The sequence below is a fragment of the Lepidochelys olivacea genome (genome assembly GCF_965140295.1).
Source record: "Lepidochelys olivacea isolate rLepOli2 genome assembly, chromosome: 13".
Taxonomy (NCBI): Eukaryota; Metazoa; Chordata; order Testudines; family Cheloniidae; genus Lepidochelys; species Lepidochelys olivacea.
Window position 1 is genome coordinate 6,025,930 of NC_140423.1, and position 26,687 is coordinate 6,052,616.

The following is a 26,687-nucleotide window of genomic DNA, read 5'->3' on the forward strand; positions in this document are numbered from 1 at the left end:
CTCCGCCGGCCCCGCCCCGCTCGGTACCGCATTGCTGTAGCGCAGGGGGTCACTGCATTGCGCCGGCACCGGCAATAGGGGGACCCCCTCCCAGGGAGATAAAGCCGCCGGAGCCGAAGCTGGCAGCCTCTGCTGTCTGAGCCCGGCGCCGCCACCGGTAAGAGCGCCCAGCCGCCGCCGCTTGCTGCGGGAACCGGGCGCCCCGGGGCCGGCTCGAACCGGGGGCTACAGCGTCGGGGCGCGAGTTCGCGGCCGGGGCCGCCTGCAAAGTGGGGGGCTGCAGCCGCGGGTGGGAGGAGGAGGAGGAGGCGGCGGCGGCGGCGCTGCAGCGAGTGATGCCCGTGCAGCGATGAAGGGCGAGCCGTGGTCGCCGGCGATGGAGAATAAAAGGGGCTCAAAAAAGCGGGGCGACAGCCGGCCCGGAGCCGAGAGCAGGAGCCAGTCCTGTCTGGTCGAGGCATACGCCGCTCTTAAGCTGCTCGGTCGGGACAGTGTCATTGCGGCGGCTGGCGAGTGCGTCTCCTCTTCGCTCGCCACGCCAGGGTCTTTGCAGCGCGTGGGAACGGCTCCCAGGCTGGGGGTGGTCTGGGGGGGGGGGGGAGTGGGGAGAGAGAAGGAAATCAGGCCGGGGCAGCAGCGGCTGGGTTTGACCTTGTGGTGACACCCCCAAGGAAACGTAGGGAAGACATGCATACATTTGGGGCTTCGCAGATCGGTCGGAAAAGGTGGCCGGGTTGGAAAATTTTGGGTAGAAATCAGCATTTGGGGTGCTAAAAAGGGAATATTAGTCCCTAACTGCTTTGAACTAGCCCAGTCTGGGGCCAGCAGGGTTTAAAAATAACCCAGAGGGAGGGGCAGAGAAAGGGAGGCTGTGTCACCAGACTCCAGCAGGTGCTGTATGTAGAGGGGTTTGACCGTTCGCAGAGCTTGCCCAGAACTAGATGTTCCAGCCCAAGATGCCTGACCCTCCTCCCCACTTGAAAATAAAGGCACTTAGCATCTTTAACCCTGGAAAAAAAAGATGGTGGAGAGGTTTCTGAAACGATTGGAGGTTGCTTATCTTGAATGGGTTGCAGCTAGAGGATGTGGGATGCACAGACTTGAAAACGCTGCATTCATTTGTGTTGGCTTATAATGTGCATTAGCATAACTGATTTAATGATCTGAGCCAGGTCCATGAAGGGTGAAAAAAGTGGAGGGGTTTGCTCCCATCCTGGAAGGCTGCTCTCAGGGGCTATAACCGAGTGCATGATGGAATCTGTATTACACCAGCAAACTTTCCCTGAGCTCTTTTAACTTTAAGGGTGGATACAAGAAATTAGATTTTATTAGGCAACAACCTAGGCTCCTGTTCTGCACAGTTACTGTAGCAGGTGTAGCGTGCTACAGGGTCCTTTGAGATGCTGAGGCAGATAGCTGGATGTATTGCTTTTATACCTTCTTTTTATACCTCTTCTTCAATTTTCTCTTGATGCGTGGAAGAAAACACACTACTGCGTGCTCTGACGCCATTGCTGAGGTTCCTGCAAGCGCCCAGGTTGCTTCCAGTTCAGCTTTAGGGGGAGAGGGCTGAGCATGAGTTATTTTTGTCTGTTCCCTTTTGTGGGCACCATATTGTCATTCTAACCATGAGCTCTTGGGAGATTTCAGTCCATGGTGCAAACAGAAAGGAATTGAGTATCTTATAGGACCTCTATGGAGACAAGTCTAGGCAAGAATGGATGCCCGAGAGCTCCTCTGAGAGCAGAGCAGTGCATGAAATGGAGGCAGTGCCTAAAAATCACTGGAATCTTTGACAAAGAAGCACCAAGAATAAATCAGTAACAACCCCCTGTAAGTGAGACGGAGGGGAGAGCTGTTGGTTTGGCAGGGTTTCAAGGGTCTAACTAGGATGATATGTTTGGGGCCCTTATGACGTGTCACTTTGAACGAGCGGTCTCCTCCCCTATCTTTGGCTTCCTTGCAAAGGCTGAAAAGATGGCGACTTGCACGGGGCTTGGAAGGGTTTATACAGAATACAGAAATAGAAGATGAACGGGGTTAGCATCAGCCACAGCAACTCCAGAGGCAGGCGGGCCCCATCACTGCTACAAAAAAGGGAGGCGGACAGACAAACCTGACTATGTCTGGCCTACATCTCGCTTGCTGGGATCCGGGGAGAGAGAGTGCCTTAATTCAGGAGGCAAAAGGTAATATGTCTAAATAGCTAAACAGTATTGTCGTGGTCGTCAGACTCAGCCTGGGTGAAACTACTGGGAAGGTCTGTTTGCCGTGGGTCGTGTTGCTGTCAGACTCTTTTGATGTTCTTGTTTGTCTCTCCCAGCCTCCACAAAAAAAAACGCAGCTTTGCTTCTGCTCCTTTGCTAGCGTCGGCCCTTTCCAATATAACCCGAGAGGATGGGGAAGGAGAAGACACATATCAACATTGTCGTCATTGGACATGTGGACTCTGGGAAATCCACCACCACTGGGCACCTCATCTACAAATGCGGGGGCATTGACAAAAGGACCATTGAGAAATTTGAGAAGGAAGCTGCTGAGGTGAGACCTCGGACCCTTCCCGTGCCTTCCCCTTTGTCCCCTCCTCAGCAAGTGAGTGAGGGGCAAGCTCTGTAGATCATCAAATCCATCCTCTGCCAGTGCAGGATTGTTCCCTACATTTCCTCCATTCTTCCTGTGCCCCTCCTCAACCTTCCCTCTATTCCTCTGCCCTCCTTTGTTCCTATTCTCTCAATATCCCTTCACCTCAGGGCCATTCCAACTCTTCTGGTCTTGGTAAAAGAGGACATTTTGGCATTTGCACCCTGCACTCTGGGTCTTCTAGTTGGCTGTGGAATTCATTGCCACATTATATCAATGCGGGTAAGAGTCGAGCATGATTTGAAAGCCATATGGGAGATTTACAAGGATAACAAATTATAACGGTAAAGAATAAAGATTCTGGAAGCAAGATAAATGCTTGTGCTTTAGGACATAAGCCAACATCTAAATACTGGGAGCTAGAAGGAATTCTTCCTTAGGAAGAGATTATTCCATTGTTGCCTGCTCTAGGATTTCTTGCATTGTACTCTGAATCAGCTGGTATTGGCCATTGTTGGATACTAGATACTGGGCAAATGGTCTGATCCAGTCTGGTAAAACTGATTTACGTTCTTGGGTTTGGGCTCTTGTGTGTAGTTTTGACAGTAGCTGTCAAAGTAGAAAACCTGGTCTGAAATATGTGTACTTCATTTAATTGTATGATTTCTCTTTTATAAAGACAAAAATAATAGCAGAATAATAACAAATGCATTTATCTGGCTTTCAGCATAGTACATACAAACCAAAGCATATAACAAGGGCAAATACGTAGGAGGAAAAGGGAAGAAATACCATTGCAGAATGACATTTTTAAATTAAAAGAGCTCAGAACGTGGCAATGGTAAATTCTAGTGAAATGAACCATTAGGAGCCCTGATGCATTGTTTCAAAAGGGCTGTGGCCATCATAAATCTGTGTCTTTAATGCATATTTACTTCGATTTTTCTTTCTAAAATTCAATATGTGTAGTATACAAAAATGGCAGCATTCTTAGAGCTGCCAGTCTTGAATAGACATTTTGCTGATTGCCTCTTACCCCTTTGCATTTACGGAATAACACCCAGGATAAACCACCTTTTCCCTGTACCTTGTCGTCCGTTCCCTTTGCAGCTCTATCAGCAAGAGCTGCGTCCTGTGTCTAAACTCTGTTTCAAAATGGACTGTGCTGTTTTCGTAGATATTTTTGTCCTGTACCGATGAGTGAGACTCAGTATAATTAGGTTGTTCTAGATGTGACTGCAGCCACTTTAATTGAACGGACACTTTCACTGACTTGCCAGAATATGCAGGGGCTAGAAGCTGCTATTAATAGCCTATTGACTGAGCTTCCAGACTCCATTTTCTGATGCAGGGCTGTGGAGGGGTTTTTCTTTCACTAAGTTGCATTAGGAGGAAATGGAGGCCTGCATGAATAAAAAAACAAAACGACAACCACCACTGCTCCACCCACCCCCTCCCTTTCCCGGTCCTGTTGTATTTTTTAAAGGAGAAAAGATAAAAGGAGAGAATTATTTCACTAGAGCACAGAGGTTGTAGTAGCTTGGAAGGTTTCTTTATTCATTATTTTTGAGCTCAGAACATAACTGTCCTTGATGCTTAGCTTAATCGAGAAATATCAGGCGGTTTCTGGTATTTAACAGTGGAGTTATTGTGCAAAGCTAGATAATACAGGTTTTTTCCCACACCAGTTCTGAGTAATTGAATATACCCAGTGAAAGGGACCTGGGGGAGGGGGGGAATCTGTTTGTTAAATAAAGGCTCACATTTGTCCTCAAGCTATGCATGACATTGCAAATTTTAGTGTAATTCAGCACTTATGTGGAAGGACCAGGGCCCCCCCACCCCTTCTGGGGGGTGGGGTGAGGGATAAGCAAATAACCCTCTCTTTGATAATTCTCAAAGATCTGTTTTTCTGAGTGAGGAGGAACGTTGTGAGGTATCAAGAAGGCACAGTTGTATGTTGAAGGTATGGCCTACAGAGATGAGGGTAAGAACCATCCCAAATATGTTCAGACTAGATTCAAATCCCAGTCTGCTTTTCTGGGAAGATAGTTTGTCAGGCAGCATGGTTAAGCAAGCAGAGCAGTGGGCTGTGAGCCTAGAGACCTGGAGTCCCGTCTCTTAGCTCCACCTGTGACCTTCCTCACATTCTGCCTCTGTTTGTTCATCTATAAAATGGGGCTGTTGATACCATCTCTTGCAAAGCACTTTGTATGAAAAGTGCTATATCAGAACTATGTATTGTTAATCAATTCCACTAGCTAAAGCAGTTCCTCTGATATAGCCACACTATTTCAAAACGTAATTATTTGCAGTAAGACTAAGCCCTGTCCTTTTCCATTTGTAATAATGTGCTAGACAAATAAGTATGTAAGCTTGAAAAGGGTTAATCTGTTAGCACTTGCTCAGATCCTGATTATAATCTGTATTTCTTTTAGATTAGCTGTAAGGACACAGGGACTGCTTGGGATCTTTCTTTCTTTGTATAGCTTTTGCCAGTGCCACCAACCTATACCTAAGGACATGTGAGGATGCACCTTTAGAAATGCATGGAAACTCATTCCTATCTAATCAGAAGATGTAGGCTATGTTTGCTCGGCGTGGCTGTTTATTTCCATGTAGCAAGGAGAAGGTTTTTCAACCATTTTAGGACTATGCCCATCACCCTCAGTAGCCAGATGCAAAGTCATTCCCGATATAAATCTGTGTAAGAAGTCTGCACTCCATTAATAATTTGTACTCCACAAACCGTGCACAGGGGAAATCACATCACCACCTCTGGGATGGAACATGGCAGCTGTCTAATAGTCTTTCCATTGACTCTGATGGCAATGGACCGAACAGAACACAGTAGCAGAATATCCACAGTTAAATTAGAGAGGAGAAACTTTTATGCAGCAATATTAACGCTCATATCTCAGGACACAAGCAGCTACTAACAGCCTGTGGTTAGGAAGAAACTTCCACTGGGGATAGATCATCCATAATTGCCCCTTATGAAGTTTGTTGCACCTTTCTTTGAAGCATCTTGTACTGATTATTACTGTAAACAGGGTATTGGACTAGATGAATCTGCTATGGCATTTGCTATGTTCTTGAGAACCGCATAGGAAGTGGAGAAGCATGCCATGGCAAATGACCTAATGCTCTAGATAAGGTCTATTTTTTTCCCAATTTAGAATATTTCAGGTGTTTTTAAAGACTGGAATGTGTATGAGCATTAACACCTTTATTTCTGCAAGCATTGCCAGGCAACAGCCAAGTAAGTACAGCGCATCTCAGAGAGCCTATTGCAAGATAGTTTCCCCCATCCCACCCCTCTCTGAGGCTTCATTTTCATTGGTAGAAGGCTCACACTTGGGGAGGGATACACACAACTCCAATCCAGGAGGGGAAAGAGCAGCTCCCCCTACTGGTGTGAGTTCTGATCAAGATTTGTCATCAGAAAAGGCCAGAGCGAGGAAGATGGACCCAATACATGGCAAAACCTAACTTAGTGGCTTCCCCAGCTATATGAATGTGTAGATTGAGACATAAGGGGGAAGACACAGGTAGTGAACTAATATGTGGGGATAATCCTAAATTGACACGCAATACAACAAAGAAAACACGATTTTACTCATTAGCTTAAAAAAAAAAGATTTTACCTATGAGCAAGGCCTGTCACACCATGATGGTATTTACTTTGATTAGCCCCATGCAGCATTTTATGCATTGGATACTGCTGGCCATGACTTCATATTAGTCAGCAATATCCTAGCATAGTTTTTGCCCGGGAATTCATCCACCGCTTAACAACATCACATTGCTCTTTTAGGCAGCAGCCAACAATATCCCAGCATTTTATTGATTTAATCTATCCAGCATTATACTGTGGTGGTGGTCGTCATTTCAACTATTGGCTGGCTACACCGATGCCTGGGCTTCTGGACTGAGAAACAGCATTTTCAGTTAGCCAGCAATAGGGCCCAGTTTCACCTAATAGCCAGCAACATGGGGTCAGGGATTTTTCTAGTATTTACTATCATGTCCTGTTTGCCCAAAAGAAGAGCATATTTCCTTCAGTACAGATTAAGGACCTGGGCCTGCTGCCATTGAATTCAGTAGGGTTTTGTCGTTAATGTTTGCAACCAGCAACTCCCTAGTTGGGTATCTGAGCTTGTGAAGGCAGGTTACTGGGATACCACATCATCAGCTGACCCTGTTTCTGGGCTCAGGTTTCTTCTCATCAGGTGCTCTCCTCTTTTTTTTTAAAAAAAATATCACCTGCTAGATGGGGAAAGGCTCCTTTAAATATGCCTGGGTGCTGGACAAGCTGAAGGCTGAGCGCGAGCGTGGTATCACTATTGACATCTCCCTGTGGAAGTTTGAGACCACCAAGTACTACATCACCATCATTGATGCCCCGGGCCACAGAGACTTCATCAAGAACATGATCACAGGGACCTCACAGGTGAGAGCAAGGAGAGGAGGAGCAGAAGGACTTGAAAGTAAAAGTGTGCCCTGCTAGGGGGTGGCACCCGGGAAGGGGACAGGGCAGCTGGGTGACACCCTGGGGTGCAGGGGGGGATGGGTGGTGCCCATGCATATTTTTGAAACCCTAACTTGGGGGGGGGGGCGAGGGTTTTTTCTACCAGACTTCGTTTCAGAATCCAGCAGATGCAGATTGAAACAAACTTGAAGCTCTTTCATCTGTACATCACGCTGCACCGGTTTTTACAATCCGGAAACACCACACCCACAACCCTCCTCCCGTATTTGGAACGTTGCAGGGGCAGTAATGGCAGTGCAGCCCCAGCTGTAACTTAATGTTTCCTAGAGTTTAAGGCCAGAAGGACCAATAGATCGGACCTGTATATCACAGGCCATTAAATTTCATGCCGTTACCCCCATATTGGGCCCAGTAACTTCCTTCCCATGGTGGCAGTACAGTGTGCTGTAGAAACACCCACTGATAACCAATGTGCATGGGGCTGCTCTGTGTCTGGCAAGGCCCACCCACTAATCTCAAAGCCCCTCTGCCCCCCCCTTTGATTTCCTCCCAGTTTAAGCTAACTGTCCCTCCATGGCTGACAGCTGTTACAGAACCCTCTGCAGCCAGAGGGTGGGAAGGGGCAAGAGGAGAGGGAATCCCATGGTCCTAATTCAGGTCAGTAAAGTGCTTTAAAATCCTCGGATGAAGGTGCTAACGAAATGCAAAGTTTTATTAATTAACCCTCACTATGCTGCCAAGCGACGCATAATATCATTAGCCTTGTTTCAGAGGCAGATATGCTGGTAACAGTGACCAAGTAGCTTGCGTAGTATCCCAGAACAGGGTCAGCAACAGAGCGAAGGGCAGAACCCAGGAGTCCTGGCTCCCAATCCCCTGCTTGAGTCACCCCTCTATAATCAAATGGCCAATGGCATTTGAGAACATAGCATGGGCCCTGTACACTCTCCCCTTTTGGGGTGAGAATGGGCTGGGGTCTAGCAAAGTAGCGGGAGCAGCCTGGAAGCAGGAGTGGCATCATGATGTGTCCTCAGTTCCCGTGGCTGTTCAAAGTGCAAGGAGGAAAATTCTTAATCCCAGCTTCCCTCAGTTAGAAGCAGATGGGTTTGTGTATAGTTTTTGTTGTGGGGGGGGAAAGGCGTCATGAAATTTGGGGCTCCCAGTGAGGGAGGGCTTTTCCTTGACCTGCACCTCATGTTGCCACAGCCACCAGGCGGGACCTGACCATATAGCTGACAAGGCTAGAGGCCTCCTTTGAGACTTCTAGCAGCTACTCTTAAGATAGCCATTGGGGGGGTGGAGGTCTCTAGGTCAGTGCAGAATGGCCCTCCTCACTTGCCTTCCAGGAGGCTGGTGGTAGCTTTCCCCTTATCACCATCGGCTGCTGCCAGAACAGAGGCATGAAAGCAAGGTGGTAACTTTGAACCTGGGTCTCCCCATTCATTGGTGCATTGCACTAGCCCCAGAACTGTCGGTCTGAGCAAGCAACACCCCTGCAAAAACACCAGAACGCAGAAACCCTGGACTCCTGTTGGCCTGTCATGATGAATGCTCATTGGTGATGTAGACAGGAGGCATTGGACAGAGATACAGGGGCCCCTATTGAACACGAGCCAGCGGCAGTTCATTTTCGGGATGCTGCTGATACGCTGTCTGAGATGTAGAAGTGCAGACAGCTCAGGCTGTTTAGGAATAGCCACGGAGAGCGAGGGTTCAGGTGGTATTGGGGATGGGACCATTCACCGGTCTTTAGACTGGCCTGAGAAGGATGAATTCTACCATGCAAAGCGAGCAGCACCCCCTGAGCTAAACTGGACTGTGGTGCCATGGGAATCCCAGCCGTGGCACACCCCACCTTGCAGTCCCCCCCACAGGCCTGCTTCAGAGCAGCTGCAAACTCCTGCTGTGGTTGGCAGCTCTCCAGTTCAGGCCCTGGAGCTACTTTACTAGATCGCTGTGACAAAATATAGCCGTCGTTGCGGTCCACCTGCGAGTGGGAAATGTTGGCTGGCAACACTTTGTCACATGACATGAAATGCATGGCCTCTGTTGGACTAAATGGGACTTATCGGCGGCTTCTCGGTCTCCCATAGTGACCCAGTGCAGTTAAGACGAATTCTGCCTTGATCCCTAACACTTTAAATGTGCTCTAGCTTCTCCCATTCTGCTGCTTGGCCTACAGAACATGTCTGGGTCCCATTTTAGATGACCGGGATAGTTCCCTAGATTTCAGTGGGAGTTGGATGAGCCGTAAATGACAGTGGGGAGTTAAATAACCTATGTCCTGTGAAATTCATATCCTGATGCGCAGCTGGGGTCATGTACTGCCTTCTCTTGCAGGCAGCTTCAGTTGTAGTCCCTATATGTAGCTGAGGAGGGAATGTGGTCATGAGAGAACTCCTGCCTGGGAGAGGGGATAGATAATAGTATGCTGGGCTTGTGCACATGAGGTTTGATCCAAAGTCCATTGAGGTCCATTGGCTTCCATGGGCTTTAGATCCAACTCAGGTTGGATGGTCGTGAGCTGGGAACCAGGACAAATCACAAGACCAAGCTCAACTGGCAGTCTGGCATAGACAATTGGCACCCAAGAGTTGTGTGGGGTGAAGTTTCAATAGCACCTGCTCAGACATTGCCTGTCTCGAGAGACTTGGGAGTACTCCTTTTGGGCCTGTTAAAATCAGGGCCAATACTCACACTGATGTAATTAGGAGCAGTATTTAATCCTCAACAAGCACTGCGGAGAGAAGTGTTGGATAGGAGCAGGCTCACTCTATTCCAGTGTGCATTGGGCAGCCACCCACAAGCAACGAGAGATTGAAAGGGTCAATAGGGTCTGAGAAGTGGTTTGGGTTCCTAGGTGGCCCCCAGTCACTAGCAGGTGAGCACTGCACATGCATTAATGAATTTGCCCTCACAACACCCTTGTGAGGTAGGAAAGTATTATTAGCCCCATTTTACACATAGGGAACTGAGGCACAAAAGAATAAATGACTTGCTGAAGATCACCTGTGGCAAAAGCAGGACCATACCTTAAGTCTCAAGTACCAGGCTACGGCCTTCACCACAAGACCATCCTAGTACAATAGCGAATTTCCTAACAGGGCAGAGCTGGGTCAGCAGGATGGGAAAGAGGAGGCTTGCTTTCAAGATGAGGAAGCTGTTACTTATCACATAAGAATAGAGGGAGCACTCATGCAGGTTCCCTCCCTGACCTGGAGAGGTTCTGAACCTTCTCGCTCAAGAGGAACCAAGGACAAAGCAGCAGAGGACAGATCTCCTTTGGGCTGGCATCAACACCTAATCTGCTTTGTCTTTCTTGCTCCCAGGCTGACTGTGCCGTGCTGATTGTTGCCGCTGGCGTAGGTGAATTTGAAGCTGGCATCTCCAAGAATGGGCAGACCCGTGAGCATGCCCTCCTGGCCTACACACTGGGCGTCAAGCAGCTCATTGTGGGCATCAACAAGATGGATTCCACAGAGCCGCCATATAGCGAGAAACGTTACGATGAGATCGTCAAGGAGGTCAGCGCCTACATCAAGAAGATCGGCTACAACCCTGCCACGGTCCCCTTTGTGCCCATCTCTGGGTGGCATGGGGACAACATGCTGGAGCCATCTCCCAATGTAAGTGTGCGTGGGTGCGGTGCTAGATTTGCCACCTCAAAGCTGCTCAAATCCAGGCTGAGGTTGACCTTTGTGCTGTGCAAAATGCATGCAGATTGCACGCACCCCCATGCTGCAGAACTACCAGTGTTGCAAAAATAGATCTTTGTCCCACAGCTTTAATCAAGCTGACCAAATGTAAATGGGCCTAGTGTTCAGGGCCCTGATTATCATCCTGTGTTGGACTGATACCATGGCAGATAAGGGTAAACAGCTGCAGGAATTGGTTTGAGTAACTTCTCCTTAGGGATTTAATTTGAAGGCCTTTGGTTCCTAGTAACCAGATCCATCCAAAGTGGTTGTCAAACCCGGGGGGAGCATAACCTGTTTTCGTGCACTGTTTGTTCAGTGAAATAACACAAACTAGGTCATGCCCTTGGAATGGCTCCCTTTATTCAATCTAGTTTCTGCCTATCCGGCATTGGGAAATTCTCCCAGAAGTGTCTGTCAATACAGCAGCCACACATTGATTTTGTGTGGGTGTGTGAGACATTGATTCAGTGGGTGTGTGTGTATGCGTCTCTGGGTAAGTCTCTTTATTCAGGCAACCCAAGACTCTCTAAGAAGTTAGCCATGGAAGTGATGGTCCATCAGATCATCCAGGATTGTTCCCCACAGGACATTACCAAGGGTTATGCCCACTCTGCTTTTAAATGACCCAAAAAGTAGCGCTTCACCACTCCCCGTCTGAAACCATTCAGAGACCAACTGAGGAAGAATTTCCTGACATTAATTCTAAAAGTCCCTTTCTGTCTAAATTTTGTTCCCATTCCTCCTAGTGATATGCCATGTACTAGAGAATCCCTCTCCTTCCTCAGCAGGTACACCCTGGACATATTGCTACATTGTTCTCCTATTCCCACCTTAGCCCTCACTTCCCCAAGCTGTGCAGATTTAGCTCGTTCACTCTTCCTTCCTAAATCAGTCCTCCATCCCACTGATCTCCTCCGACCTGCTTTATCCATACCTTTCTGATGATGTGGTACCTAGAATGGAATGAGCTATTTCAGGGACGGTTTATCGTACCCGAAGCAGCTCCTTCCCCTATAAGGCATATGACCTAGCAGTGAGACAGTTCTGTCTGCTGCCACATGGCAGGGCCGCTTCTTGGTTTCCTCAGACATGCCCCAGGGCATGTCTTGAGGGCCACAGTTGTGTGGTTTTTTTTGGCTTGGCGAAATCAAAATATGAAAATTAACTTCACCTCCCCCTCTGCTCAGCTGAGATGGGAGGAGAAGAGACCTTGCCATTTCCCATGATAAAGAGAAAGAGCTAAGCTCTTAATCTTGCAACAGCTGTTCTCCAACAGGTGTGACAATAGGGCTTTGCCGGGACCTCCTGCAGTTGTCAGTACTCCTTTGCCAGACAGCCTGGCTCCTACTATAGTGACATTCATATAGTGAAGTATTTTTTGGTTGGAAAAAACTAACCAGAACCCAAGGGGAAGAAGGGTCCAGTGGTTAGGCTGGTGGCCTGGCCCCTGTAAGATCCAGGTTCAATTCCCTGGTCTGGCACAGACTCCCCAGGTTACCTTGGCCATGCCATTTAGCTTCTCTGTGGGTCTGTTCCCCACCTATAACAGGGTGGATAATAGCACTCTTTCCAAACAGGGTTGCTATGAAAATAAAGACCGAGGTACTCAGATACATTATCCCTTGGTTAAAGGAGGGCTGTGCTGTAATTATACCTAACAACGATGAAACTTTATTCAAACATCATTGAACCCCCATAGGACAAACTGGTCAAAAGACCAGGCTTAACTTAGAAGAAAATATTTTGTCCCCTAGACTTTAGAGGTTCTCTTCCTATGCTCCGTGAAGCTAGGGTAAGGTCTGTCTTGGTCACTATGAGGAAAGTACCAGGGTTCTTGACTACACTCAAGTTAGGCTTCCAAATGTCACCAGTTGCTGGGTTGGGAAGATGATATTGAGCAACCCTCCTATTAATAGGTTGGGCAGTGGAGGTGCAGAGTGAGGCTGTGGCGTGCAGGGAAATTTTTTTTTTAAACTTGTGAGTGAGCTGGCCCCATTCATCCTAATAGCATTTTCTAGACGCTACTCCTTGGTTGTGCAAAGCTTATGTGCAGAAATAGCTTTCCCATGCCAGACAGAGGCAGCTGTCTCTGGGGTGGGCGGCCGGCAGCTGTTTGAACAGCACATTAGAATGCCCCAGACAATCGAAATTGCAGCGGGAGCTTGGGTGGGTAGAATTTTAACACTCCTACGCTCATGAACACACCACAAGACCCTTAGCACTGGCTCAATCAGGCTGAGTAACGAGCTGTTGCAAGGTGCTGAGCGCTCTGGTCCAAAAAGCACTTAAGCCCATGCTGAATTTTAAGTGTATGAATAATGCCATTGACTTCAGTCTTGCTTGCTGGCTTTGTCGGATTGCAGCCCGTGACCACAGCAATTTGCAGGATCAGGCAAATGACCAGGACATCAGTCTTACATCTTACCCAAAAGATGAGACTAGCACCCCCTACCGCCACTTCTCCTAGGAGGGTTCTAGTGAGAAGCAGCATCTGCGTTTTTCCCCCCCCCCCTTACAGTAAAGTCTTTATTTTCACCCCCATTTTCTGGCTGGGTTCCATTAAAGCACAAGGTAGTCACATGCTCAGCAGCCCCTGTGGGATTAGAATTCCCAGAAACCGCTAGAACCCGTGGCAGCTTCGTTCTCCTCCATGCCATGTATTGGCCTCACCCAAATAAGAAAGGACACAGCCTGGCTACATTTGCTGCAGGAGATCTTTGTGAAACAGTCATTTTGGACTAGTCCCCAGTTGCTGCTTTGGAAGCAGTGCGTATATCGAAAGTAACAGACACTGGCCGGCAGAAGATTCTGTGCTACGCTCTCCATTGTCTTGGCACCCCGCTTCCATTAAGACCTTGTTTAACAGCTCATGCTGTCAGACAGACGCTTCTGGAACAGGCCAGTGGATTGCCTGCAGTTTAAGGGTTAAATATAATGCATTCCACTGAACCATCAATTCCTAGGCCTATGTTGATTATACACCATGGGGACCGATCTACAGCTCCCTGAAGTTATTAGAGAAATGTCCATGGATTTCAGTGGGCAGGCAAACTTGGCTTTTCCCTTCCCCTTGCAGCTTTCTGTTGCTTGGAAGCCTATTTCAGGGAAGGTGTCTCCACAGAGCAGAGGCCCTGTGGCTGGCAATCCAGTATCAGGCTCACCACTTGTGGGCCGAGCTGACAAGCAACAGGTCTCTTTAAAGATTGGTTCCCTGATACAAATTAAACACTGCCTTCAGGGCTGTAATGAAAGAGGCGCCAGGTCAGGCAGTGTCTCCCCACTCCCCTGTCCACCCCAGGGTCCTCTCCTTTAGAAATACCTTCGGAGCAGTTCTGCCGAATGAGCTGCTAAAGGATCTAGGGCTTCTTCCCTGAATTTCTGGGTGGGAGTGAGTGACTCCTGGGAAGGGCCCGTGATCACGCAGAGTCCTCAACTCAAGGCTGCCGGGCTATTGCTCTCTCCGTCCCAGTCAGTAGTTCCAACAAAGGCATGAAACTCAATCTGGAAACTGATGCCCGTTCTCTCTTGCACCGGCTGGAGGAGGAGGAGGCAGGTGCAGGGCTGGCTGCCAACCACTGCAGTTTTAACCTTTTCAGCCACACAGAAGGAGACGCTCTTCCATGCACAGTCACTTGCCAGAGCAGAGGGGGCTTGGGAGCAATGCCGTTTGCTGGAGAGGCTGAGCCATTTTAATCAACAGTAGCAGTCCTCTGCCTCTTCCTTAGTGTGGTTATTGTACCCTCTGTCTACCAGAGCCACAAAGGCCAAGCCCCTGCAGCCAGGAGGTCAGGTCTACCAGCCCCTTCTGGCCCTATAGACCCAGGCCACAAAGGGTGCAGCACAGAGAAATGCAGCTTGGCTGGTCTTGATTTCAGCTGCTCAGTCATCTCTTTTCAGCAAATTAAACTCCAGCCTGGGCACAGTCTCCAGTTAGCAGCTTTGTACCTGTATAGGCTCTAGCTTCTACGCTCTAGTTTTTAACACATCCCTGCCTGGACATTGCCCACCAGGAGTGGATTCCATTCTCACCTGCCAACCTTGGCCCTCAAATAAGGCCAAGTAAAAATGGGTGGGTGGGGGTGTGTGTGTAGATAGTGACAAAGTGCCAAACCTGTATTAGTGGGTCCTGCGCTTCCAGGCAGATTCAGTGGCCTCAGAAGCTCACCAAGACCCTCAATACGGCCTCCCTTTCCCAGTATAGCAGCAAGGGTCACCACTTATTGAGCTACTTTCATCACAGGCCAGTACAGAAGGTGGAATACCCAGTGTCTCTGTTGCTCCTTAGAGCTTGGTAGGCTCAGCTTGGCCTCCTGCCTGCCTGAGCCAAAGTCTGCTTCCCCTCTCAAAGGGATCTCTGTAGAGCATGGGGGAAGCAGAGAACCTGGGCCCACCCTCTAATCCAGGTTCCAGCCCAGGGACCCTAATGGTAGCAGCGGTTTTTCCCTTCACCAATGATGCTGCTTCAATTCCCTGGGCCGCTTCCCCATGGTCCCCTTTTCCCAAGCTTCACCCTTACCTCAGACTTCAGCAACGCTTCTCTCTAGAGAAGAGCTGGAAAGGAGAGCTTTTAAGCAGTATGAGTAGGACCTTAATTGGTTCCAGCTGTGTCCATTAGCCTAAGGGCCTTAACTAACCCTTTGCCAGTTAATTGAGGTCAGGTGCCCGCATTAGCCTAACGACCTTAATTGGTTAAATTGGCGTCAGGTGCCTTGATTGGCCTGGAGTAGCCTTTGTTTGGCTATCCAGGGAACAGGGACCTGCTCATTCTGAGGCTGATAGCTCCGCCCGCCCACTTCCTGGATCCCAATAGGACTACCCTTATATCCTTCTGGTCTGAGTCCGTCACAATATATATGGCTTGAATGCACAGGGGATGTGAGATGGAGCTATGCTTTGTCCTCATGGAGAGCAGTCAATGCTCCTTGCTGGTACCTCAGTGGGGGTTAGGTACCTGGAAGCAAGCAGAGGGGCCTGGTGGAACAGCAAGAGGCCCTCCAAGCGGAGATGGTGGGAGTCCTCATGCTGCATCCTTGAGAAGGCAGTGGAGGACTTGATAGAGTGTGAGCATTCCAGGATGAGTCACCCAAATTCTTTCCAGGGTCTCTCCCATGGTATAGCTCCTCCCATCCCATGCCTCTGCCTTGCCTGAATACATCTCTCCCAAGAGAGAGCCCCACAGCTGAGACTATTCATAAGGAGATCCAGGTTAGCTGACTTCAGAGCCAGGCCTGCATTGTGAGTGTTTCCCTGCCTGAAGGCACCGGGTGGGAAACATCACCTGGAGAGCCAGTTTCTCTGCTGCCTCACACTTGTGTTGCCATTGAGACCTGTGGGAAGAGGGTGTGAAATGGTTCTGGATCAGAGGGGCAGCATTGGATACCCCCAGCTGTATGTGACTGTGTCTGGCAGCAGAGAATCAAGCCCACGTCTATAGTGCATAGAGACAAGTGTGTCTGTGATGGGACGTGGACGGGGTGAAGATTGGGGAAAATAGGAGAGTTTCCTAAATCCGTCTCTGTTTGGATAAAGGGACATTTTGCTTGCTGATGGCTCCCAGTCCTAGCCCCTAGAGGAGTAGCTAATGGATTCTGATACTGAACTGCCTCCTAAATACCAGAAATGTTCTGGGCAGGAAACTCCAGAGGGGCTAGCAATGAGGGACCCAGGCAGAAATGTCCCTGTAGACAGTTCTGTGCTTTCTGGTGCCCCATGATCTACGGGGTGTTGTCACTGTCAGGGAGGAATGCAAATGTAGCATCTCCAGAGAGCATGTCAGTGATGGCAATGAAGGAGACTGTCCACCAGATGGTGATGTTGCCTCACACAGTCTCCGCCAAAGGTTTCTGTGGCCTGGGTGGCGCAAAGTCCCATGCTTTGATGCGGAGGAAGGTTCACTCATTTATTGGCCCTGAGGTGCTGAAAGGGCAGAGGCGCTGAGGAAAACCCACCTGCCTCCAGCAACCCTAGCAGGACCCCAAGGCAGCACCGCCAACCCGCAGGGTACAAAACTCACCTGGCAGCCCCCCACCCCAATTGTGCGATTGGCTTGGAAGTAATCCCTTTTTTATTTGCTTCTTGGTTTTGAGCCTTGAGGAGTCACTTTTTCAGGCTTTTCTGTGGAACAATCAGGGCTGGAAAGAATCAGGGGGGCGGGGGGCAGAGCCATCTTAGTCTGTATCTACAAAAACAACGAGGAGTCCGGTGGCACCTTAAAGACTAACCGATTTATTTGGGCATAAGCTTTTGTGGGTCAAAAACCCCACTTCAGATGCCTGGAGTGAAAATTACAGATGGAGGCATAAATATACTGACACAGGAAGAGAAGGGAGTTACCTCACAAGTGGAGAACCAGTGCTGGCAGGGCCAATTCAATCCGGGTGGATGTGGTCCACTCCCAATAACTGATGAGAAGGTGTCAATACCAAGAGAGGGAAAATTGCTTTTGTTGTGAGCCAGCCAGTCCCTATTCAAGCCCAAATTAATGGTGGTAAATTTGCAAATGAATTTTAGCTCTGCAGTTTCTTCTTGAAGTTTGTTTTTGAAGTTGTTGTTGTTGAAGGATGGCCACTTTTAAATCTGTTATTGAGTGTCCAGGGAGATTGAAGTGTTCTCCCACTGGCTTTTGTATGTTACCATTCCTGGTGTCTAACTTGCGTCCATGTATTGTTTTACGTAGGGACTGTCCAGTTTGGCCAATGTACAGGGCAGAGGGGCATTGCTGGCACACAATGGCATCTATCGCATTGGTAGATGTGCAGGTGGAATGAGCCCCTGATGGTGTGGTTCATGTGGCTGGGTCCTCTGGTGGTGTTGCTAGAGTAGATGTGGGCACAGAGTAGGCAACGGGGTTTGTTACAGGGATTGGTTCCTGGGTTAGTGTTTCTGTGGGGTGGTGTGTAGTTGCTGGAAACTTACTTAACAAAAACAAACCCTGCTGAGATTCTCATGGAATCATCTGACTCCAAGCACTGGGGCTTTGCGAAAAACGCCAGCTATCAGAGCTGGCAACACCACAGGGAGCCTGGTTCTTCTCTCACTTACCCCAGTGTAAATTAAAAGTAACATGAGGGGAAACTGGCATAGCAGGCCAAGATAGTGTGAAATATAGACTTAGTGCTTAGCTACAGTGCTTTAATATTTGTATTCCAGTAGCCCTAGGGACTCCAGTCAGGGATCAGAGCCCCATTTTACTTGGCACTATGAAAACCGAGAACAACAAGACAGTCCCTGCCCTGAAAAGCTACATCCTCAAAGCACTTTACAGACCTAAGACTGTTGGGAGGAGGGGACGCCCTCTTATGGATAGGGAACCTCTGACACAGAAGGTGCATCACACTAGAACATGGAGTGCCTGTAATATATCAAGAGTACAACTGGACCAGTGTACAGCGATAAGCATATGAAATGGAGCACTGTCTACACTAGGGCCTATGCTGTTGCTACCCTTGGTGGGGCTGCATCTCTGAGGGCCATTGCTATAACCTATTGGTACTAATTTTCGTAGTGTAGAGAAGTCCAGAGACGTTCACCAAGTTTTCAGTAGTCCTGAGCACAGGTGAAGTCAGTGGGGACTAGGAGTGCTCAGGACATCTGGGAATCAGGCCCCGTGTGGCATGCCCAAGTCAGCGGCAGAGGGGAATTGAATTTGGGAGCTCCGGGTGCCACTCTTGGCTCCCATCCACTAGAGCATCCTACCGCTAGTTTTATTTTACTAAGAGCTCCTGGGATGTGGCTGGGCTGACTTGGAGCAGCGTGGGTGGGGGTGTGGAGGGAAGGAAGGTGCCTGTTTGCTACCTTTGCACCTCCCAGATTCCAGAGCCTCCAGGAGACAGACCAGTCCCCAGTGTGAGCTAAAGCAGGCCAGGAATGGCTCCAGTTCACATCCTTCCTCCCCCGGCATGTCGTGCACTGAGCTCTGCAATGGGGAGCAGCGGAGGGCTGTTCGACTCGCCCAAAGCCATCAGGGAAGTGAGAGTGGAAGCTCCCAGAGACCTCCCAAGTGACAGGGGAAGCAAACTGCCAGCTGGCATGGCTTTGACATTCATATGGGTCAACACCCACCTAGAGTGGCCATTGGCTCTGAATCAGGAGCCTGTCACTAGACACCTCTCCAGAGTGGGTTGGATGAGGTCCTGGCAATGCAGCTCTGTGACTCCTTGTCCCCACTTCTCCTGTCTCTCTCCTTTGTGACTCCCAGCTGAGGGCATGGGCTCTTTTCTGAGGGCACTGGGCTCAGAGTCAGCAGGCCTGGGTCCATTCCTGGCTCTGCCGCTGAGCGGCTGGGTGACCTTGGGCAAATCACATCCCCTCTCCATGCCTCTGTTTCTCCTCTTACCTGTTGTCCCTTCAGATGGTAAGCTGTTTGGGGCACGGGCTGCCTCTCCCCATGTTTGTACAACGCCTGGCACAGTGGGGCTGATTTTGTTTGCTCCTGTAATGCAAATAATAAAATAACAGCCCTCTGCTTGCTACGCTAAAAAGTCCACTCTGCAGACGCTTTTCCTTAGGTGGCCAGTGGGAGATGCAGGGCTGTGCTGTCACCTCTGGAGGGTAGGAAGTCCAGCACTCAGAATGCACCGGGAGACCTGGGCTCCCCTCGCTGGGTTTTCCCGGTTACTCCTAGGGTCAGGGTTAAAGGAACCTGATGGTCACCTGTGTCACCGCTGTCTATTGGATGGACTGTGTCAGGCTTGCGCAAAGGTTCAGCTCCCTCTGCTGGCTGAGCTGAGGGTTGCTGCTGCAGCTCACCTGGAAGAGTTTTGTTTTCTAGAGCTGATGGTTGGGAATTCTGTCCCGCATTGTTGGGATTTCTGTCCTGCACAGTCGGCAGGTGGCCACGCTGTCTCTGTGTCAGTGGCCGCGGAGCCAAACGCGAAGGGAGGTCAGGGAATGTGCCGCTTGCTGCCAGAAGCCAGCCACAGTCTTGATTTGCATTGCAAACATGAGCTGGAGTTTCCTGGCATGGTGCCCACCACGGGTTGCTAGGATTTGGGACGATAATGGCATTCAAGTCTGGGGGGAGCTTAGCTGCAGTGCCCGGAGCAAGCTGCCAATTAAATCAGGCAGTTAAACAGTCAGACACCTGCTGCTTTGAGTGGACTCGTACTTTAGAGACTGGCAAGACTTGAAGGAATCTTAAACATTCAGCTCAGCGTCAGCCCACCCTGTCCTGAGGTCGCCTGTCTTGCTTTTCCTCCTCTCTTTAGCACTCCCTTCCATCTGTCTTTCTTTCTCCCTCTAACTTGAGAAACTTTCCTCTCAATGGCCCATCTCACCATTTTCTCCCTCTCTCCTCCCATGCATGCCCCTCTCTGGCCTTCTCTACACACTGGAGTTGCACAAGTTTAACTTTGTTTTAAACCAGTTCAGTGAGACCGAGCAGACCCCTGTGTGAATTCATTTTATTCAGTTTAAGAGTGACTTATCTTAACCCTGTTCCTGATCAGCAGACATCAGGTTGATATCAATTTTCAGAGGATCCGTGCAGACATTTGCTTTGGTTTAATGATGTCGATTTTAAGATGCACCCCTAGTTTAAGCCACTGTAACTCTGCCCGTAGATGAACTCGTTGCGTTTGTCACAAAATAGGGGACATCCCCTCCCTAGAGCGTCCAGCAGGCTGCAGGCTTGGATCTGCCCATAGCTGAGGTTTAGTGAGTCATCAGAGCAAAGGTGAATGGGGACAGATTTGTGGGTGGAGGGAACAGTGTATCCATGCATATCCCAGCATGCAAAGGGAATTAAAAGACCAGCATATGCACTGTCCCTCCCTCCCAGTAGGCTGTGTCACTGGATTACTTGTGCTAACATATGGTGTATGCTGCTCCTAATGAGGAGAGAATGGGGGCTGGGAGGCCTTGCTGGAGCAGATGGTGAATTAAGACAGGCAGATCTAGATTAACGCACGGGATGATATAGCAGAAGGATTGCTCCTTGCTAAATGAGTCAAACCAGATTAAGACTGGGTGAACAGGTCAGCAGGTGACTGCAACCCCAGCTCATATAAAGAGCTTTCTGCTCTCCTGGAGAGAAATGAGCCTCTCTGTGTGAAAACAGGGTTCAGATTCAGTGGCTGAATGGCTGCCCCATTATCAATGTGGATACGGGGCTTCTAGCATGCTCCTCTCCTGCTGGAACATTTCTAGGGGACTTTGGGTTTGAAAGGTTCTACTGCAGAGGACTGGCATGCTTCTGCCCCTTTTTGTTCTCTAGATGCCGTGGTTCAAAGGCTGGAAGGTAGAACGTAAGGAAGGAAATGCTAGTGGAGTGTCGCTGCTGGAAGCTCTGGATACCATCCTGCCTCCCACCCGCCCTACAGACAAACCTCTGCGTCTGCCCCTTCAGGACGTCTACAAGATCGGCGGTGAGCAAAGCTATTGCTGTCTTCCCTCCCTCAGCACAGCGCTCTCTGGTGGTTGGAGCAGAGACTTTTTTCCCCATAGTTGTCTGCATTTTCCAGATCTAATTGGGCTGTTAGTTGGACTTTGCAAACTCCACCCAAGATCAGACCTATAAGGGTTGGAGCAGAGGAAGCAAAAGGGAACACTGAGTTAGGACCGTTGCAAAGAGACCCATCATGGGCTAGTTTTACACGGCTGGAGATTTAGGGAGGCATTTGCAGAATGTTGCTTTTGGGGGCACAACCTGCACCCAGAATTAATTTTCTGAGCATGAATATCGTGGGTGAAAGATTGTGCCTGGAAACAGAGGTCTGCTGAAATTTGGTCTAAGGCCCAAAAGGAAATGCATGTTTATGATTCCTGGCAAAACTGTGCTAGAGGCCAGGATCAGGACAGCAAGGAGGCTCTGAGGTAGGTGCTGAGGCTTAGCTCTCGGTGGGGAAGGAAGTTTGCTCAGTGGCTGCTCGTGCTATGCCCTGGTGTCACCAGCACTGTCTGCCACACAAGCACTAAAATTCACTGAAGAAAGTCAGATCAGCAAGCCAATAGCCTGTGCCCTTGAGAGATCCTTCTCTGCCCTGTTGGCACCTGGTCCCCCCCCGCAGAGTCGGGAGCCTTCCAGTTGCCTGTGTCAATCAGTAACACCTCGTTAGCTAGCCTGTCCAGCAAACTGTGTGTGGGATATTTAAGCCAGACTGTCTCCTTTGCCCTGGTGAACTGATGTCTCAGTGGATATAAATATTTTGCAGGAGTCCCTCCTGCTTAGGGCACAAGGCAATGTCTGCTGAATCTCACACAATCAATTTACAGCCCCTCCCCTCACCCTTGCTAGGACTTGCTCAGTGTGGATGTCAGGCATGGATTGAATTTTGCTCCCCTGAAGCGCATTGCTGCGGCCTGGTCTTTTAATCATTAGCCTGCCACAGCAGATCACATGGTCATTAGTTAGTGGGTCCCAGTCAAGGGCACATGAGCAACAGATACAGAGGGTTTTCCCATGGAGTAAGACTAGTATTTGGCAGAAAATGATACCACAGGGAGTACAAGAGCAGACTCCAGGGAGAGGATGGATCCAGACAGGCTTCCTGGCCTCTTTGCAAGGTCCTTTCTCTTGGTGTTTCTTACGTAACTCATGGAGTTTTCCAAACTCTTGAGAGGGAGCAAGTTGGTAAAAGACCTCCCTTGGGTTAATACCCTCTCTCATTCTGTCACTCCCTGGAGCTAGGCGCTAATTCTGAGCAAGTATCAGGTGCGTTTTCAGGGCCAGTGTGAAAACGCTTAGCAATATTCAGGCCAGGAGATTGCTTTCCTGTCCCTATGAATTTAAATCAAGAGGCTTTACACGGGTGGAATGGAACAGCTTTCAGATGACATGGGGCTACACAGCTAGTCCTGGCTCTGAGGCCACTTCTTTGAGCTATAGAGGGTTTCTCAAAGCATTGAATGGGTATCATTTATCAGGCACAGAGCAAGGCATTGCTAGGGGCCCTGGTAGCTGATCTTGCCCGCCTTGGTTCTAGATTAGGCCGTAAATAAGCAAATAGTCCCACATCTTCCTCTGGTGTAAACTGACATAGCTTCACTGACCTCCGTGCTTTCCACAGCTGATGGTCTGGCCCACAGTCTCTGGGAATATGATAAGCTGACTGCTTTGTGCTCTGCTGTCTTCATGTCGCCGCCTCTCTCCTCCCCGGCAGGTATCGGCACCGTCCCAGTGGGCCGCGTGGAGACGGGGATCCTCCGGCCTGGCATGGTGGTGACTTTTGCCCCAGTGAACATCACCACTGAGGTGAAGTCGGTGGAGATGCACCACGAGGCTCTGAGCGAGGCCCTGCCAGGAGACAACGTTGGCTTCAACGTGAAGAACGTCTCCGTCAAAGACATCCGCCGTGGGAACGTCTGCGGGGACAGCAAGTCGGACCCGCCCCAGGAGGCAGCTCAGTTCACGTCTCAGGTCAGCAGCACGGAACGGTGACCAGGTAACGGGGGTCTGTAAGAGTCACGTCCATCAGCGCATGCATGGACAAGCTGGGGACTTTCTGGTCACAGGTACGGAACAAACCTGTGGCTTGCCTATTGGCACATCAGCTTGCTGGGATGGATAAGATCATCTCAAGAAGGGCTGCCCCAGGCTAGCAGAGAATATCACAGCCAGCTCGAGGTGAAGGCTTTATAATTATGTAGTGCCTTTCTCCCAGAAATATCCCAGAGCTCTTAACTACCTGGTGTTCAAGCTGTGTACCTGCACATATAAGAATCGCTTTCCCCGCTTCTGAAATGTAGCCACCTCTGGGGTAGAACACAGCAGCTGTTGAACAGTGCACAGCAACACTGCTAAGCTAAGGGTGAACTCTGAGAGCTGGTAATGAAAGTCAGTGTCTTCTTTTCACTGAGTGCCAGCCACTAGATGGCAGTATCTTTTTCACTCCCCTCCCCCACAACATATCGGGTACTTGAGCTGCGTGGGGTTTCCTTCACGGTTTTTGCCTCCACGTACCCTGGCGAGCTCCTTGTTCTGTGTTCCAGGTGATCATTCTGAACCATCCCGGCCAGATCAGCGCTGGCTACTCCCCTGTCATCGACTGCCACACTGCGCATATCGCTTGCAAGTTCGCCGAGCTGAAGGAGAAGATCGACCGACGCTCCGGCAAGAAGCTGGAGGACAACCCCAAATCCTTGAAATCCGGAGATGCTGCCATTGTGGAGATGATCCCTGGGAAGCCGATGTGTGTGGAGAGCTTCTCCCAGTACCCACCCCTTGGTGAGACAACAGGTTCATTGTTTACCTCCCGTTCCTACTACACATGCCCACAAAAGGGGGGCTTAAGGCTGGTTATTTCCCAGGCCGTGGTCAGTTGTTACTTCCCGGAAACCACGTGTCACATCAGGGTGAGGAGGTCCCTAACTGGAAAGGTCCTTGAGCTACTAAGAGTCTCTCGGAGTCCGATGACATAGCATTTATGATGCGGACTGTGAATTTTTTGGGTTCTCTAGTCTAAATCAAATCCTGGCAGCTAACCAAGCATGTCATCTGCGAACAGGCTACTGCACAAAGTGGGATGGATCTTTTTGGGGCAAGGAGCCCCAGCTCCTGCAAAGGGGGAATGTGTTAAAGCAGATCCCTTTGGATGCTGTCGTGCACCAAGGTGTATTTATGTGGCAATGCTTGAACTTGTACAGCACAACTCTCTAGTAACCTTTTAATAACGGGGTGATTACAAAATCTTCAGTTCACTGAGCAGCAGTGCGAAGGCTAGCTTGATAAATACCACTTTATTGAACACTTACCCTATTATTGGTACTTCTAAGCAAGGAATGAAGGTTATTCGGGAATTGTTGCTGGGCTAAATAATGTAAACTCATTGTTATTATGTCCCTTTCCCAATTGAGTGCCTGATTGGCAGCTCTGTAGCAACTTGCAGGCCTTGCTTCTTTGCCTAGAACAGAGTTTAGTGCACCTGCTCATACAGCTAATAGCAAGGTGCAATCTGTGCACACCTCACACAGCCGCACTAGAGTGTAGAGGGAGAATTGCATGTTGGGATCTGTAGTCTCAGCCAAATCTGAGAGGAGAGCAGCCGTGGGATCGCATTGCAGGACTCACGTGGCCCACATGCGTGGTGCTTAGTATCTGGAATTGATTGCAGAATGGACAGGAATATCAACTGTTTTTCTCAATTCATTGACGTTTGTTTGGCCAGTTCTCAATCAGCCACACCAAACCCTAAGGAAATAGGGTTACATGGAGCAAAGGAGGAACTGCATGAGGTCTGCGATAGGCACCTGCACCGAGGTCATGCTGTCCTTGACTTGCCCTTCCTTTCACTATATTTGCTCAGGAGATGCCTTAAGTTTTGAAGGGGTCTGAATTGGCCAAGCCTGGGGGATAGTGAAGGAGCTACTAGGTGAGGTTGTCTCTCAGAGTGAGAGGGAGGAGCTGGCAAACAAATCTCAGAGCACAGGGGGCATCTCTATGCAGCCCAGGGCTCCTTTGGAGGTGCAGGGCTCTGAATGAGGCATTAGCCTGGAACTGCCATCCTTACATATGAGGATCTCTTCATAGCCTCCCTGGGGGGCAGAGTGCAACACACCCAGTTCCTGCTGGTTGGAGGAACAAGATGCCTTGTCCCTCTAGGGCAGCCCACTGTCCCTCCTTACTGCAGGTCTATTTGTCTTAGGTACTTATCAGGCCCCCATTATGTGGTGTCTGAGCACCTCAGACATGTTAACAGACATACTCCCTGTGAGGTAAGCAGGACTATTGTCCCCATTTTACAGAGAGAAACAGAGGCCTGGAGATGTTTAGTGACTTGATCGTACACAAAATCTGTGTTAGAGCAGGGAATTGAATGCAGGTCTCCCCTGTCCTGGGCTAGTGCCTTAACCACTGAGCTATCCTTCCTCCTCTGTTCTAGTCTGACCACCGTCTGCCTGGTAAAGTCCGTTGCCTGCTCTGGGCATGGACTGGTCAGAAGGGGTCTCTAGGTCTAGTCTGAAATGGGACCCTACAAGTGTTTAGAGACAGCAACATGCTCCTGTTGTTCTCACACCATCTCCTTCCTCTCCATTTCCCTCCCCCCTGCAGGACGCTTTGCCGTGCGCGACATGCGGCAGACCGTGGCTGTCGGCGTCATCAAGAACGTGGAGAAGAAGAGCGGTGGTGCTGGCAAGGTCACCAAGTCGGCGCAGAAGGCCCAGAAGGCTGGCAAATGAATTGTAGGCTCCCCGTGCATTGCGCAGAAACCATCCCCGTCACCAGGATGCTGTCATCTTCTCCCTGAGGCGCATGTGTGCACATCAGCTTGTAAGAGTTTATATGTCAACGACTGGATGCTAACCATTAAGGTCCAGTGGAAATTCTTTAAAAGGAAAAGCATGTTCCAGCGTTTGTGAGGCTTCATGTTAATTTTACCAATAAACTGGTGCAACATCCACAGTGACAGTGTGTGTCCACGAGTGTGTGTCTGTTATTCCAATTGTACGGCTGGGCAACGAAGATCCCATTCCCAGAGCCTCAGAGATATTTAGGCACCTAATGCCCATTGATTTCAAATAATTGATTGTGACTTGCCCAGGGTCTCACGGGAAATCTGTAGCAGAGCAGGGATTTGAGCCCAGGACTCCCCAGGCCTAAGCAAGTCTTCTAACTGCTCGACAAACTTTGCTGGCCATCTTGAAAGGCAACAGCATCTGTGACACTGGCAATTCAGGCCCCCAGTGTCAGGCCCTGACCTAGCTCCCAGTCTGCTTTACGAGCAGAAGCACTTTATTATTTAAACCAGGGCTTGATTTTTGAAGGAGCCACTGGACTGGTGTTTGCATGCACACAACCCTGCACTTGTGTCTGCAGAGAGGAGATTGCTCACAGACAGTGGCTAGCTGCATCCAAGTAACTGCAAAATCATTGAAATGTAGGGCTGGAAGGGAACTTGGGACATCCCCAAGTCCAGCCTGCTGTACTGAGGCAGGACCAAGTAAACTTAGAACAGTGGCTCTCAGCCTTTCCAGCCAATGTA

The 26,687-nt window shown here is 49.5% G+C and overlaps 1 protein-coding gene across 2 annotated transcripts; it reads left to right on the plus strand.

Annotated features, from left to right (window-relative positions):
• EEF1A2 (eukaryotic translation elongation factor 1 alpha 2) lies at positions 1-26,111 on the plus strand. 2 transcript variants are annotated; one of them, XM_084645887.1, is made up of 8 exons: positions 1-157; positions 2,368-2,541; positions 6,854-7,033; positions 10,402-10,698; positions 20,984-21,134; positions 22,869-23,125; positions 23,698-23,932; positions 25,757-26,111. In XM_084645887.1, the coding sequence occupies exons 2-8, from the start codon at positions 2,398-2,400 to the stop codon at positions 25,882-25,884; spliced, it is 1,392 nt and encodes a 463-aa protein (XP_084502013.1). In that variant the 5' UTR covers positions 1-157; positions 2,368-2,397; the 3' UTR covers positions 25,885-26,111. The 2 variants fall into 2 exon arrangements, with proteins under 2 accessions (XP_084502013.1, XP_084502012.1); XM_084645886.1 differs by having other exon boundaries at positions 3-157; positions 2,324-2,541.
• The last annotated feature ends 576 nt before the right edge of the window (positions 26,112-26,687 follow it).

What these genes read in the sequence shown, in the direction of transcription:
- EEF1A2 (XM_084645887.1), top strand. Translation starts at nt 2,398, where the DNA reads ATGGGGAAGGAGAAGACACATATCAACATTGTCGTCATTGGACATGTG. An exon ending in TGATCACAGGGACCTCACAG is followed by an intron (nt 7,034 to 10,401) that starts GTGAGAGCAAGG and finishes TCTTGCTCCCAG; the next exon opens with GCTGACTGTGCCGTGCTGAT. An exon ending in CAGCTCAGTTCACGTCTCAG is followed by an intron (nt 23,126 to 23,697) that starts GTCAGCAGCACG and finishes TCTGTGTTCCAG; the next exon opens with GTGATCATTCTGAACCATCC.